This window comes from Nestor notabilis, unplaced genomic scaffold, assembly GCF_000696875.1.
Source record: "Nestor notabilis isolate BGI_N333 unplaced genomic scaffold, ASM69687v1 scaffold8570, whole genome shotgun sequence".
Lineage (NCBI taxonomy): Eukaryota > Metazoa > Chordata > Aves > Psittaciformes > Psittacidae > Nestor > Nestor notabilis.
In genome coordinates, this window is record NW_009909668.1 from 27600 (window position 1) to 43146 (window position 15547).

At 48.0% G+C, this 15547-nt stretch overlaps 1 protein-coding gene across 1 annotated transcript in view; it reads right to left on the reverse strand.

The window, feature by feature from the left end:
- The window catches only part of LOC104407603 (collagen alpha-1(XXVII) chain-like), a gene marked incomplete at its 5' end in the record, with an annotated part of 74032 nt that overhangs the window by 20875 nt on the left and 37610 nt on the right, over positions 1–15547 (reverse strand). The window contains 3 exons of the mRNA XM_010016964.1: positions 763–870; positions 9354–9366; positions 10009–10079. Of these exons, the coding sequence (XP_010015266.1) occupies positions 763–870; positions 9354–9366; positions 10009–10079 (192 nt within the window). The remainder of the gene's footprint in view (positions 1–762; positions 871–9353; positions 9367–10008; positions 10080–15547) is intronic.

Sequence of the window (15547 nt, forward strand, 5' to 3'; positions counted from 1 at the left end):
TTTTAGATAAGTAGATCAAGAGTGGGTGTAGAAACAGGGCAGAAGTCTAAGGCAGAGCTCCTTGTAACAACATGGTTTGACTTGGAAGCAGCTCTTGCTGTGAGCGTGCAGTCTCAAAGGGAATGAGCATAGCAAAATATAGCTTATCAGCTCATTCCCTTCTCCAGAAAAATCCCCACTCTTTCAGCCCATCTGGGAAGTTGTGAAGAACCTCCATGATGCAACGTGAGCTGGGTTCATAGGACATGGATTCACAGGGATTGCAGTGGTAGGACAAGAGGTGATGGGTTCAAACTCAGACAGGGGAAGTTAAGGTTAGATACAAGGAAGAAGTTCTTCCCTGTGAGGGTGGTGGAACAGCTGCCCAGGGAAGTGGTAAATGCTCCATCCCTGGCAGTGTTCAAGGCCGGGTTGGACAGAGCCTCGGGTGACACGGTCTATATAAGGTGTCTCTGCCCGGTGTACACGGTCTATGTAAGGTGTCCCTGCCCATGGCAGGGGGTTGGAACTGGGTGATCTTAAGGTCCTTTCCAACCCAAACCAGTCTGTGATTCAATGATTCCATGACACCAGCACAATCACCATTACGGGTTCTCTCTGTGCTGCTCAGAGCACACGTTGAGCTGTTTTGGTCAATGAAACCCATCTAACACGTTGCTCTGAAGCCTCTGTTGGGCTCTCTGCTTCCTTCAGGCCTGTGCCCACCACTGCTAGTCACGTTTCTGCATGTTGTGTTTGACCATCTGCATCAATCATTCTCACCATCGGTCCCAGGGTACCTCGGGATCCTTTAGGGCCTTGGTTCCCCTTCGGCCCCTCCTTCCCTGGAGATCCTGTCTCGCCGAGCTGCCCCTGGTAGCCCTTGCTGCCCTGCAGAATGGAAGCACTGATGTTAATGTAGGACAAAGCTGCTTCTACAGATCAATAGTAAAGATAAGCAGAGAATGGGAGTTCCAGAAGAGTAGACATTGAGAGATGTTCTTACCTTCTGGCCAGGCTTGCCCTTTTCCCCCTGTTTTCCTGGTTTCCCTTCTGGTCCCTAGGAGAGAAAAAGAAGCTGTTGGAAAGGGAAAGCAAAGAAGTCCCATTCCAACCAGCCATTCCCAGGCCACTTCCCTGGCACATTCAACCCTCACAGCATCCTCACCCATCCTATCCTACTCCCATGGGAGCCAACAAGGAGGCTAGGAAGTCATGCAGGTCATGATTCACAGGTACTACCAGAGTATAGCTGAGTTTGTTCTTGAGCTGCTCCAACACATGGAGAAGAAAACCTCATCTCTCAAAGATGGAAACATGTCTGTACCCAGGTGCTAGAGGACAACCTGGCTTTTTTGTCTCCAGATCACATGTCAAAGACAGGCAAGTGACGGAAAACCACCATCTGATGCGTCCATCTGTCCTCAAGGATGCCAAAGAGGGAGCTCAGCACTGCTCCCTGAAGACATCATCCACTGAACTGAAAAATGGTACCTACCCCACTGCTGCTACAGGAAGGGCTGAAATGGAAGGGCTGTATGGAAAACACGTTTATCCTGGTCCCCATAAAATGCTTTCTCTGATCTGCAGAGGTTCCATCTGCACCACTGCTCTAAGGGCTGTATCTTTCACCACCAGCTATGGCACTGAGTAGGATATGAGTATTTTCGCATGGTTTTATGACATTGCCAGTGGAACCATTGCCTTAACAGCAATTCTCCTTGTTTTCACCTTGTAACAACAGGCAGTGGTTTCATTTTCTATCTCCCTGCTATGCACAGCTTTCTGCTCACAGTGCAATAACCTTCCCTGTATTACTGCAACACACAAAGCATGTAGAAATCACAACATACTGATCAGGCAGCTGGAAAGAGAGCAGGATGCCAAACTCCAGGTGGGAACTACAGCAATGAGAGACAGGTCCTGGGCTGCTTTGTGCACTCAGTGTGGCTGCAGAACCCCTCCTTGCATGCACACAGCAGAAATCAGCTGAGTAACCAAGCACAGCACACTCTCTTTAGGGAGCCCATGGGGACCGTTTGACCCCGTTGGCTGCAAGGCAGGCAGCATACTTGAATTTTGACAGAGAGAAGCAAAAGCATCACTGAAGAAAATAACTCATGTTTTTTGGCAACTGCAACAGCCTTTTCAACAGCATCCACGCACCAGCGCAGCATCTCCCGCCTCCCACTTGAAGTATAATGTTCGGCACCGTTGACACTGCAGTCTCAGCTAAACAAAAGTGACTTATAAAGCTAGTTGTATCAAAGGGGTTTCACTCTGATCTGAAACACGGGCCCCAGAAATGTCTACTCTTAACACAAAGGAGCAATTCAGACTTATTATAGCCCTGAAGAACTGTGCCAGCTCTTCACTTCCCCAAAGGGAATAGCTCCGTTTTACCTTAGTCAAGCATTTCAAGAGCACACCTTGCCAACATTATTAGAGCTTCACAAGGGACAGATCCCTGCCAAGGAGTACACAAGTCCTGTTCTGTTGTCTCTACCGTGTTATGTGAGGTTTTGTTTGCTATTTTTGCCGCTTTCCAAGAGATCACTTTTGGAATTCTTTTCCTACAGATGCCAAGCAATCCCAATACATGATGGATTGTGGGTGCTGAGCCTCCGGTGATTTACACTTTTGACAGTACAGAGAAACCCTCACCAACAAAAGCATCAGCTTGAGAAATGACCATCCCCATCAATCTCTGCACCTAGCTCACCACTGGGCCTGGTACCATGTCTCTCAACTTCCCCACGTGTCGGTTGCAATGTGCGCAGTGAAGCAGCAATAGGGCTTGCAGACCCTGTTCTGCAGCACCACTGCGATGTTTAGTGGCTTGAAAATCTGGAGAGTGAATAGTGGAATCATTCACAAAAGTTTACTGTCAAAACAAGACATGAACAAATAAAGACACAATTGGGATTTCTAATCAGTTGCACAGTGTTTTTCCATCAGTCTGTGCATTAAGAAACTTTGGAAGCACAGGCAATAGATATTTTTTGCAAATGGGAAAAAGCCCACTTTAAGCTAAATCTGTTCTGGTCCCAGTGATGGCCAAGCCCTTGATCTTCTCCAGCAGAGTAATTTTGCGTGCTCAGATGTGCTCCTGAATTGCTGTGCTGTAACACAAATGCAAGCTAATACTTCCCTCTTACAGCTCCATCCCCAGGATGAGGATGCATTACATTGTCTGTAGAAAATGCAAACATCAGTGTATGGCTGAGATGTACTTTTATCCTTGCACAGGATAGATAGGCCCTGTTTACCGGGGAGGTCATGAGGATCTCACAGCTACCTCAGAAGAGTGTGGAGCACAGTATCCACCCGGACACATCTCCCATGGAAGTGATGACTGAAACTTGCTTCTACTCTGCACTTGGAAATGTCTTTGCTCTTTGATCAGGCATGTTCAGGCCTTAAATATTCCCATCTGAGAAACAAAAAGCTCCTAAAATCTGCCAGTGTTCAAGTTCATCCTTGTAACTACAATCATGGTTAGAGTCATTTGTAGATGGAGAAAACTGAAACATAACCCCAACTTTGACATTCCAAGCCCTGCTCACAGAAATAAATGCGATTCATGGAAGTCTGTGCCATGTTCAAACAGGGTCTCAACTTTCTCTGGATTTCTTCAGCTTGTCTTTCCCTGTTGGTGGAGCCTGAACACAGATGCGGGCTCCAACAAACTCCCTGTACCAGCATTTCCCCTTAGGACGCATTGGCCTCGCTGAGCGGGGATGTTCATCTGCTCCAGAAGGCTCCCTGGGTCCTCCAGCTGGGGTGCGGCTCCTTCTTCATTGCTGGAGAAGGCAGAATTGGCAGTATCTCCATCCCTTGACAGTGATAGCGAGACCAGCTGTCCTCACAGTGAGCCACAGAGATCTTGCTTTGAGCTCCTCTCGCTGTTCCTAGCTCTTGTCTGCCAGTTAAAAGCTTTACTGGCATAAATAAACGGGTCAAACTGTGCTGGCGACACCATCAGCAGAGACGTGGCTTGGATCTTGGAGCCTGAGTCACCTCCTCGAGTGGAGTAAGCTCTATCAGCAAAGGAGGTTTCTGTGCTCTACCAGCATGCTTTCTAGGACTTTGGCCAGCAGAGCTCTGCTGGTGAGTGGGAAGCCTACCATATGCCTGATTTTCCTGGATGTGCTTTCTCCAACTGCGCAGGAATTTTGCCCAGATGAATTTAGAGGCAGTTCAACACTTGTCTGGGGTTCCCAGATATGCGATATCTCTACTTGTGATGTTCCAGATGTGATGTTTGTTGCGATCCCAGACGTTGACAAGGCACATAGGCAGCGGTTTGCACAGTTCCCAGAAATCACTGCATTGTCACATACCACATGTTACACAGGCAAGAATAAGCCCAGCAACAACCATGATAGCCTTCAAAAAAGGTCACATCCTTTTTCTCTCTATTCTTCTGACTCATCTGTCCAGGGATGGAAAAATCAGAGTCAGAACAGGGGAGGACAAGAAAGGAATAGACATAAAATTCGGTGTGACTGTAACTTCATCCAGGGTCTCCAAAGTACATCAGGAATCCAGCATCTTCTGGTACCTTTTTCACTGTTCCTAGGGTTCCTGCTCTCTTTAGCAGAGACAGCAACGAGGGGCAGAAACTGTACAAAAGCCTATACATAAGAGTAATTAATTCCAAGTTCTTTTTGCTGGATTCAAATCAGTTGAGTTCTCGTGCCAAAGCACTAAATACTCGATTTTATTCTTGGGGTTTGTACACATTCTGTTGTATGCTTTGGGTTACTGATTTGTTGAGAAAACAAATCTTCTTTCCAAGCTTCTTCCATGAGCAGGGTTTTTTTTAAGTGGTGATTTCTCTTGATATGCTGCAGTCTTCACTAGAGAAGCATATCAGTACCTCCCGGAGATGATGGTATTTGTGACTAGGAACAGTGGAAAGCAGTGTCTTTACAGAGCCATGTGGCTTCAGGTATGCCAAAATATCCAAGGAAAGCAAAAGAATTATCATGTTAGGTCTAGCATGTTTGAAATTCCAAAATTCCATTGCCAGCTTCTCTAAGGACCCAGTTTTATAAGTTTTTTCAGTAAGACTGTAGATATTCCCTAAAGGAAAAGCTAAATGGTTTATGTTCTAATGCAAATTGATTAGGATTTAAGGGAAAAGAGGCTTTCAGCTGCTCTTGGCCTTGGCAGCAAAGTCAGGTCTCTTGCACGGCATAGCGATGTTTACTGGGAGCAAAGAGATGAGCGGCCCAGCTTTCAATTCTCAAAACATCAACAGTTGAAATCTATGTTACAACAACCACCAGAAAAAACAAAGTAAGGAAGTTGAATGAACTGCAGAGAGATATGCCCCAGATGGAGCCAAACAACAAACAGCGTTAAAATCCAGACCCAAACTCCCCCTGCAGTCAGTGATGCTCTAGGTCTGGGGAAGTGGTTACCGAGACGTGACTCATCGTCCTGGTTTGACTCAAGGGATCTCTGCCTCTTGGCACTTCAGAGGACAGATATGTTCCTGTTTTGCTTGCAGACTTAGAGCACTGCACAGGAAGGAAGCTCCATGAGGGCACAGACCTGACAAGATCCCTTCCCAAAGCCTATCTCAGGCAGGTTCAGGATTACTCTGGACTGTGACTGTTGTGGAACAGGAGCATATGCCCATTGTCATTGAGTGAAGGTCTGAGGCCACTCATCCCTACCAACAATGAGGCAGGAAGAAATACTAAAACCAGAATATAGCTACTGAGTAAAGAAAAGAAAGCACCAATGGTGGTGAGGAAAACCCCCAGTGGTGATAGTCTGAGGCACTGGACATAGGGCAGAAAAGCTAAAGCACCAATAAAGGTAGGATGAGGAAACATAGGATGACCATGCCCATATTTTTCAGGCCCTGGCCAGCAAGCTCATTTAAAGGGAAATGAAAAAGCCCCATATAATTTCCTACCGCTCAGCAATGTCTCCATATGAGAACCTCTACTTAATAAACTTTGATCGAGAGAAGCCTCCCCCTATGGAAGACAGTTCACAAGCACTCAGGAAATTAGTGGGATTATTGGGGCCGGGCATTTGAAGACATAAATGTTTCAGATTTATAAGAAACACATTTCATAGTCACTCTGCCTAGCAGTAGTTTGGAAGGGGAGGAGACAGGGCAGCAGCTCCTGAGTGAGTATGGGGAGAGAAGAAAGACTCAACTGTTCCTGAGAAGAAAGACCTGATTGTACTGCAAGGTTCAGAGGGCTTCACTGGGATCACTGGGAAGTAATGGGCTCTTGGCCTGCTTGTGGAAGCTGAGTGGTGAGTGCAGGTAGAGCTGGCTGGCTGAATGCAGACTGAGGTGGGAAATCCTATAAAGAGATCTCGGATGGAAGGACTACAGCTAACATCACTATGACTTTCCTTTCAGCCAACTTCCTCAGCTTCAAATGTGGAATCCAAACCAAACTGTTGTATCCCAAACTCTCTGCTTTAATGCAAATTCTTAGCTGCATGCAGATGTTGCTCTGAAATATGCCCCTTACGGGTTTTGTGGATGAGGAGGTCTATTGAACTTATTTTCTTGGAGCAGTCACCGTATGAGGCAGCAAAGAGAACCATGTACAGAGCCGTGCTGTGCTCTGAGCTTGTCTGGTTTGGTCTGATAGCCCTGAACCGCCACTGATTTGTTATTTCTAGGAAAATCCCTCCTTGCCTTTATTTCCTCATCTCTAAGGAAGCACAGCAGACAAAAGTGCCACCAAAAGGCTCGATGGGTGAGTACGAAGCGCAGGAAAAGTGCAAGCCCTCATCCCCACTGAGCTATGGAGCTTTCATACATGATGACACCAAAATGCTCCAAAGAATCAGCCAGTGTTGGAAGCTGGCGACTGGGACTAAAGGAATAGCCACAGCACTTGGGGACTATAACCCCAATTTACACTAATGAGCTCCCAAAAAACACTAGGGGTTAATATCTTCCTTTTGAAGGACACAGATGCCCTGGGGTTGTGGAAGAGGAGGAGAACGAAATCCTCTCTTGCAATAAACGAAGGGAATCTTCAAGTAACTGCCCAAAGAGCGCGTCTCCTTCGCCTGAGTCAGGAAAGAATCCGTGCCAAGACAACGGGATTCATTTCACATTCTGGCTCATTCTAACTGCTATTAACTCTAAACGAAGACCAGCTGGGCTCAGCCTGCCTGCCCGAGTGGCACAGGGACCCGGCAGGGCTGGCCAACACTGCAGGGCCAATGCCCCCTAGGCTATAGGAGAGACCCTTGGTCACTGTGAGCAGTGGTTCTGCAGGGACTGCTCTGTGATTCCCTGGGCTCATGGGCAGCCCTGGTCCACTCCACATCGATGGTTTTGGAGGGCTGAGCCACAGAGACTGGAATAGCAAACAAGAGGGGGAACCCCGCACAATGAAGTCTCCCAAACAACAAAATCCATAAAATGGAATGCTGAGATTTCCACACAACAGACTGAACGTGGGGCTGTCAGCACTGATTAAAGCAAAAGGAGGAGAAGCTGACTGCAGGTAAGTTGCCCAGCGATGACAACACTGCTTCTGGTTAGGGAAGGAAAAAGACCTGAGGACTGCAGCCATGCACAGAGGCACTTACCCTGACCCTTGCTCTCACCTTATTCAAAGCAGAGTTTAAGCACGTTTGACCACATTCCTGAGCAACTTCATTCGCCTTTGATTTTTGAGGCAAGGCAAATAACTGCTTATGGCTTTGTTGGATATTGGTCTGCACGGGTATATTACTCCAAGGCTGTTACACAATGACACACCATGGCCAAGTGCAAGCACCTTCAGCTATAGAAACTGGAGTCCAGTATAGGGACTGGCTCTGCTGATATAGCAGCTACTGGTAAGGACTGGCTGTAGGGCAGGAAAAGTCGTGCTGTATCCCCTCCTCCTGTGTAGCTGTGGGGATGTGGGTCATGCACAAGCCCAGGAGACACTCAGCTCTGCAGCAAAGGGCCCTTTGACAAGCAGAGCTGGCTCAGGAAACATCTACTGTTATGTCCATGAGACAATAGAGCCCATACTGAGCCATGGCACAGGAGCAGGGCTGGGGAGCTCCCGGTCCCCCTCTGCCACTGACCAACCTGCGTGACTCTTGGCAAGTCACTTTATGTTGTCTATCTACTGCTAATACATTATTCAAGGGAAAGATTAGGAATAACAACGCTCATTTCCTAGTTTAAGGGTGTGAGGAGCTCGCCGTTCCCACTGACACACTGCCAAGGCTCTCACAGCCCTTCCCTGCACACCAAGCCCAGTATCCTCCATCCCTTCCATTACTCAGTTGGAGGGTAACCCCGTGCCCTCCAGTTACGGGAGTTTAAGAAGCCTCTTTCAAGTGAGAGTTCCACAGACAGCCCATAGACCAGGGCATGAGAAACAGCTTTCCCAGGAAACAGCAGCTCAGCACGTTATAAAAAAACAGAGATTCCTGCATGGAAAACAGAGATTAAAACCAGAAGTAACTCCAGGATTGTCCTTCGGCAGCCCCAGTGTTTCCAGGGAGCTGGATGCCATGGAATGATGTGGTGCTGCCAGCTGTCCCCAAGCTCATGTGTTGGGAGTGAATGGCTGGATCCAGTGACAGCAGAGCTTTGTTGCAGAAAACCTTGGAATCATGCTTTTCAGTGGCAGGAAACAGAAAAGAACAAAGAGCAAAAAACCCCACTCGGGGACAGATTCTGCTGTGAGTGATGTTTGGGCAACTTTGTGAGAGAGCGAATGGACGGGAATGGGCCTCTGGTGTTACAGAGCCCAGAAACCAGCCCCATCTCGGCTGTGACCACGATGTCTGGAGCAACTCTGCTAGCTCAGAGCATGAGGTCCATCCTGGCCACCAAGTCCTCCTTCCACTTCAGGACTGGAGCCTGTAGATGATGGAGAAATGAGAACACAATGGGAAGGATGCTGAACTCAGGACATCATCCAGCGCTACGTGTGGAGTTGCTGCTGCTCTGGGGAGTGATGTGGCTGAGACCACACTGCTGGAGCCAAGAGCCACAAGCTCACCCAGTGCTCTGTGCTGGGCTGGAGAGTGGCTTCATCCTGTGCTAAGCACTGTGAGTCCCCTCAGAAAACCTTCTCAAATCTCTACCCCAGCCCAGCTCCATCACTTTATCCTCTTGGAGAGCAAATGAAAGGACTTTGGACCTCGTTGTATCAAAGCAAAGGGATTTACCAACTCTCAGAGCCCTTTTGGTTCATGTCTGTGCCACACAGCAGGGCCAGCATACGCAGCCAGATCTTCTCTGATGTAATCATTTATGGTGATTTACACCATTGGAGGGTCTGGCTCAAAGCTTTGAGAGTCCTGACATGGCTTGAATGACACTGTAGATAGGGTTTCAGGTTAAAAAGGAAGTGGAAAAAGAGAAGAACTCGGCTCCCAGATCTGCTGAACAATGGGGGATATTCTTGTTTCAGAGCATGTTGTATTTCAGTGCTTACAGGGCTCTCCAGTTGCTTTCCTGGGACTGTAAACCCCTCGCTATCAGATGTCTGCCTTGTATGACAACCAAAACCACAGTGCAGAGCTATGGAGCACAGCTGGAAACCCACCACCTCCCTCCTGCCAACTGGCTTGGGCCATTTGCGCAGCCACTGGTGGATCAGTCGTCCTCCAAGGGAAGGGATGAAATGCTGTGTTTGCTGTAGGTGAAGAGGAGAAGCAGTGGGGAGAAGCACTTCTTGGTGGGGCTGCTTGCAGGGACCTGTGTCCAGGTTGCTGGTTGCATACCAGTGACTTCAACCTCTGTCTCTTATCATCCTCTGTTGCAAGGAGGAGGATGGATTGGCAGCCAGCTCCTTTACCTTCCAACAGTGTTCTCTGGGTGTTGTGGCACTGTCCCCTCAGACACTTAGAGGTCGGCAGATATATTACCTTCTTATTCTGGCAAACTACACCATGACACTTGCATTGCTGATGGATGCCTTGCAGGGTTCCACAGCCTGTTGTATCTTCCAGTCTCCCTATAGACTGCAGAGACACATCCTTTCCCATACAGAAAGTCTGGATACTCAGTGGACTCCCCACTCTGTTGATCCCAGGATCTGCATCTCCAGCCATTCTCTCCCAATGAAGATGCCCAGGCAATCCCTGGTGCTCTGCAAGGGGAAGAGGTTTGCAGCTTTGTGGCTCAAAGGAGCCAACTAGAAGTCAGATGGCCAAGTCTGGAAGAGAATCAAGATAGTGAAGGCAACAAGCTTATGTTAGAAGGTTGAAAGCACTGGAAGGAGATAATACATGAGACAGCAGCTCAGGGAAGATGCACAGCTCTGATGCAAGTGGATCTTGCACTCAGCTGTGTTAGTGTTTCAAATGCCCTGATTACTCTCTTTTGACCAGGGGACAACTGGCCCATACCTTTGCTGAGCAGGAACTGAAGGGAGCACTATGAACTTGGACAAAGTGACCGGAAGATAGAAGATACTTGCTTATCTCAGCTCCAGCTGCCTCAAGACCTGCCAGCCACAGCTGGGAGACTCACGGACCAGCTCAGCTGCCAGGTTTGCTTGTTGAAATCCACTGGCTTCGAACCACGTACAGACTATCCCCAGGGATGTGGCTGCGGCCTCCCTGCTGCTTTTGTTTGAGATGTAAAACCACAGTGGAAACTGGCTTTCAGATACGTTAGTGCTGGAAATGGCTGAGCCAACGTAGAGCTAAGAGTCTTCAACAATGCTCTGTGAGTGCTGAGGGAAGATGGGTTGTGTTGTTGGTGTCTATCAGTGCCAGGATGGCTGCCTGGAAAACGAAGCCTTGCTCAGTAAAGACAGATGTGTCCCTGTTGTAGGGATTGATCGCTGGGTGAACATCTCTCTTCTGTCTGGCTGAATGCACGGTGAGGTGAGGAAATCCTATCAAGAGGTCTTGGATGGAAAGGTAACAGCAAGTGTCACTATGGATTTCCTTTTAGCCAAGTTCCTCAGCTTAAAGCATGGAATCCATGACCCAGAAGATCACAGGCCTTTTATGCTTCCTCCACCTTTATCACCAGTGAAGGGGCTTTAGCGCATCCCTTCTTCATCTGCCACCTCCCAGGTTGTTCTATGACTGTGCAGACCAAAGCACTGCTGAGCCTCTTTCTATCCCTTGCACTGGCCATCTCCCTATGGTGTGCAAGATTGTACATGCCCTGCCAAGTTCCCCCGGCTACAACAGGGTGCTGCCAGCACCAGGCCTTTGCCCTGCACCAGTACGTGCAAAATGGGCTTGAAAACGTACCAGCAACAAAGGCAGCACTTCAGAGCAACCAGATGCCTCATTTCCTACACCAGTCAGGAGGACACTCACTAGTGAAGTGTCACATTCCTTTAGACATAAGCAAAATAAAGACTAAGACTAAACATGTGCTTATGTTAAGGAAAAATCTTCCAGAAGGGATGTAGCTGCAGGAACATGGAATGGAAAGGGTTTTCCAGAGGCTGTTCAGGGGGGGCACGTCTCTGTGGGACCCCTCTAGTACCGAAGCAGAGGGCAACACAAGGCCAGTCCAAGGCTTCTCTCTGTGTTCATGACTGCAGATGGGCGACAGCTTCCTTAAGCTAATATGAATCTCCTCCAGATGCAGAAGATGAGCTACACACTCCCAAATGTTAGTTTGTTGGCACAGGTAACTACACAGATCCTTGTGTTTGTCTCTCCAATTAACAGCACAGAAACATCGACTACCTTTATAGCTGAGCAGCACATCACTGGAGGAGAAGCAAACATCTCTAACCCAGGGCAAAGTCAGCAGATCCAGGCAGGAAAGGACTCTGAGTGTCAGGCCAGGAGAGACCAAATGAAGATGTAACAGCTGAAGTTCTCTGTAAAATCATCTAAACTGAGTATTGGACAGTGTTAACACTGTCAGATGTATTAAAACCATATGCAACATGTGTAATGTGTAAGCACACGGTATCTGCAGCACACCCAAGCCCAACATGCCTCCTCCCTGCAGTGCAAGTGCCTCCACACCTTCCCAAGGCAATTTCCCTACCAATCCTGGATGGGTTTCCCACTGTGCAAACTTGGCATTGCCCTTGGATGAATACCATCAGGATTCTTCCCTGACAAGAGATTTATCTTCATCCAGCAGCCTGAAAAACCTCTGTCCACAGAACAGGCTTAGGATGGGCTGTGCCTGTGGTGGCTTTTGTGGCATTGCCTTGCAGAGGATGGGTTGACCTGATATTCCAGCTTCCAAGTCTCAGCTGAAGAGGAGGAGGGTTGCAGTTAATCTTCAGCATCTCTGAGCTCTCAACTTGATCTTGGCAGAAATCTAAGGAAGATCCCACGGATATTTGTACCTATTTGAAGTCTCAAAAATGGGAAGAGAAAATTATTTGTTCTTCTATCAGAGGACTTCCATCTTCAAATTACCTCAGCAAGATGGGAACACCAGCCTATATATGAGGTAATGGCCAGGAGTTTGGCAGCAAAGGCAATGCTATCTGGAGCCTATGTGGTCTCTGACAGTCTGCCCTGAGTTTAGACATAGGGATACACAAAGCAGCATGTTAAAATAGTAGATGGAAATATAGCAGTCTGCAGCTAAAAAAACATGAAAAGGAGTGATTATGAGCAGGAATCTTGGCTCTATTGACTCTTTATGGCATCATGTTCCCAGGGACATGCTGGCAAACAGCAGGGATGGAGTCTGAGAGAATCCATATTTCATACTCTATAACTTAATATGGCTTTTGCGTGAGTTTAGTATTTTTATTGGTTCTTAAAACATGCACTACATAAACATGTGAACCAGCCAGAAGTACAGCACGTGGAGGGTGGGGTGCTGATGGTGGCTGTCCACGGAGCTGGGAGGGAGCCAGGATATTGGGAACCACCTCATGCCATACCACCCCTTGGTATGGTCCCAATCCTACAAAGAGCTCCCTGTGGATACAGGGGGCTGTGCCCAAGGATGGCCTTATTTGGGGCAGGACTACAGCCTTATTCTGTACATTTATGGTGCTGCATGGCAGTATTAAGCCAATGTTTCCACTTTCTAGTTGAGTCAGTTCTCACATCCCAACCTCAGCCCAAAAATAACATAAATCCAGCCCTTTTGCTGCTTCCATCCCCTCACACCCTTCTCCTTGTCCTTCTTTTAGCTAGCCACAATGCCACCAAAGGGAAAAACCACATGCTTCAACATCGAGCATCCTCCCAGCGCTCAGAGGTACCTGCCTGCCCTGCTGCTTCCCACCCATCCTGGGCAGGGATTTCAGAGCTGCCATAAACCTGGTCAAACTTGGGCTCCTTCTGACACATCCAGAGACGTGTGGGGTGGGAGCCAGCGTGTTCCCTGGCTGCATTAGGAGTAGGACTTGTGCTACAGGCAGGCACGGCCGCTCCGCTCAGGCTGGCTGCGTCCAACCCAGCTGGGTTATTGCGGCACAGAAAGAACCTCGTGAGTCCACACGTCTGACAGCTTTGATCCACAGCAATAATTACAATGAGTAAATCATGTTGTCAAGCTGACATAGGCTGCATTTCAAGCAGAAGGACCTGACCTGGTTTGCAGAGCAGCCCACTGGGGCACTGGGCAGAGCTATCCTTCATCTGGCAGCACTGAATGAGCCTCAGGCCAGACCCTGCCGACTCTATCTCAGAGCCAAAATCACACTTTCTATGACACTCAGATCAGACCTGCAAGTGAACCAGACGTGCCGAGGATATTCATTGAGGATCCAGGGATAATTTGCTGCTAATTTGTTCTATTTGTTTTCTATGTTTAAGGGGGAAACCCAGAACTAAGCAAGTAATCATCAAACAGAAGTGAGAGAAAGCAAAAGCTGGCCATTTCCAGACTCCAGGCCAAGGCTGGATTGGCAGCCAGGAGAAAATCAGTTCCTCGCAGTCCTTTGCACATCCCTCCCTATACCCTTTGATATGGTCCAGTTTACACATGCAGCAGAGAGGCACCGTGTCCCAAAACCTATGGCAGAGCAGGGAAGTGATCCGCATCTCAAGCGTGTACCCTGATGGAAAGACCAACCAACCTCTTGGATGTAGTTCTTTGCAAAAATAACATAGTTTATGACAACATTTGCAACGAGTCACATCTCAGATGACCTCCTACTTTAAGCAGTGTCCTGGTTCACTGCCTGCATCTCCCTTTCAGGCTGCCCCCAAGAGTTTTGCTGTAACATGGTAATAGAGTCATATTAATGCCTACAGTAATCACTGCCCTTACCTAACAGAAAAAAAAGAAGGAAAAAAAAGGAAAAAAGATGAAAGGAAAAGCCTATTTATTTCTTACTAGGGTTTAAATGCAATCAAACCTCCCAAACAGAGGACTGCTAACTTCCCTTTAGTGCAAAAGGATCCTGTCTTTTCAGATGAGCTGGTTTGCCTTCTGCAGCTCCGTGTGTGCCCTCTGTGCCCAAAGCCTGAGCTGGGGAGCATGTGCTACACCCCTGGGCTCCATCAGGAAGGTTAAACTCATCTTGCACACGGGATTTAGACAAGAACCAATCCTTTGGGGAAAGATGCAACTGCTAATTTGGAATCCAGGGTGCAGGTGACCCTATGGAGAGCACAGGAGCTGTGTTGGGCCAATACCTATACCCCAGTGATCTGATTGAGCAATGACTGCTCCAGGGACCCCATGGGGAGAGCAGGCTGGTTTCCAGACTCACTCGGACACCTGTGATGCCGGGATATCCAGGAGGCCCTTCCTTTCCCTTCAGTCCTTCATTGCCTTTTTCTCCTTTCTCTCCTTCCAGGCCTTGGTCTCCTTTGTCTCCCTGTGGAAGAGAGGAGGTGGGAGTTTCTCATACCCACACAACACATGGGTCACTGTACGAGGCAAAAAACCCACCACATAATTAATATTTCAGGAGTCTGAGAGGAAGAAGCCTGCAAGAGAAAGGATGAATGAGGATGAGTCACAATACGCTTGACATTTAAAACACGAGCAAAGCCAGGTTTCTTCGTTTTTGTTGCATGTCTTGGCTGGAGGGGAAGGAACTCCCCCATTACATGGGGTAATGTGAACCCCTTTGCTTCTCCTGCAATACAGCCTGAACCTCCCACATGAATGAGACAGGCAGACAAGAGCTGCAAGTCTCTCTTGCCTAAGCTTGGGATGCTGAAAGGTTTTTAATAGGACAGGTTTGTCTGGAGCAGCCGCTTGGCTCCTGCTGCCAAATGGGAATCAGCCCAAGGCTCAAATAAACACTCTGCACAATGGTGTCATCTCGCCCTGGTGAAGGATTTGTGGCCTGAGCAGCAGGTATCGCGTCAAATCACTGCTCTTATAGTTGGTAGCACTGAATTTTATGGAGACAACCAAAAAGGCCAGTTCTGCACTGACAGCAGCACCCAGCACCTGTGCAACCAACCAGCTTTAACAGTCATTTCCCACTTGCACCTATGGTTGTCCTGTTTAAACAAATGCTCTTCTGTGGAGAGACACATTCAGGTTGAATAGATCTGGTTTGGTACAGGAGCTCTTAGGGACAGTTAGTGGTGGCAAGAGAATACAGAGCCTTGATTGTCCTTAAAGAAGAGTCTTTTGGTCCAGCGTTCAGAGATAAGCAGAATAGAGACACATGGCAAACAGTTTAACTAGAACGAAGCAATA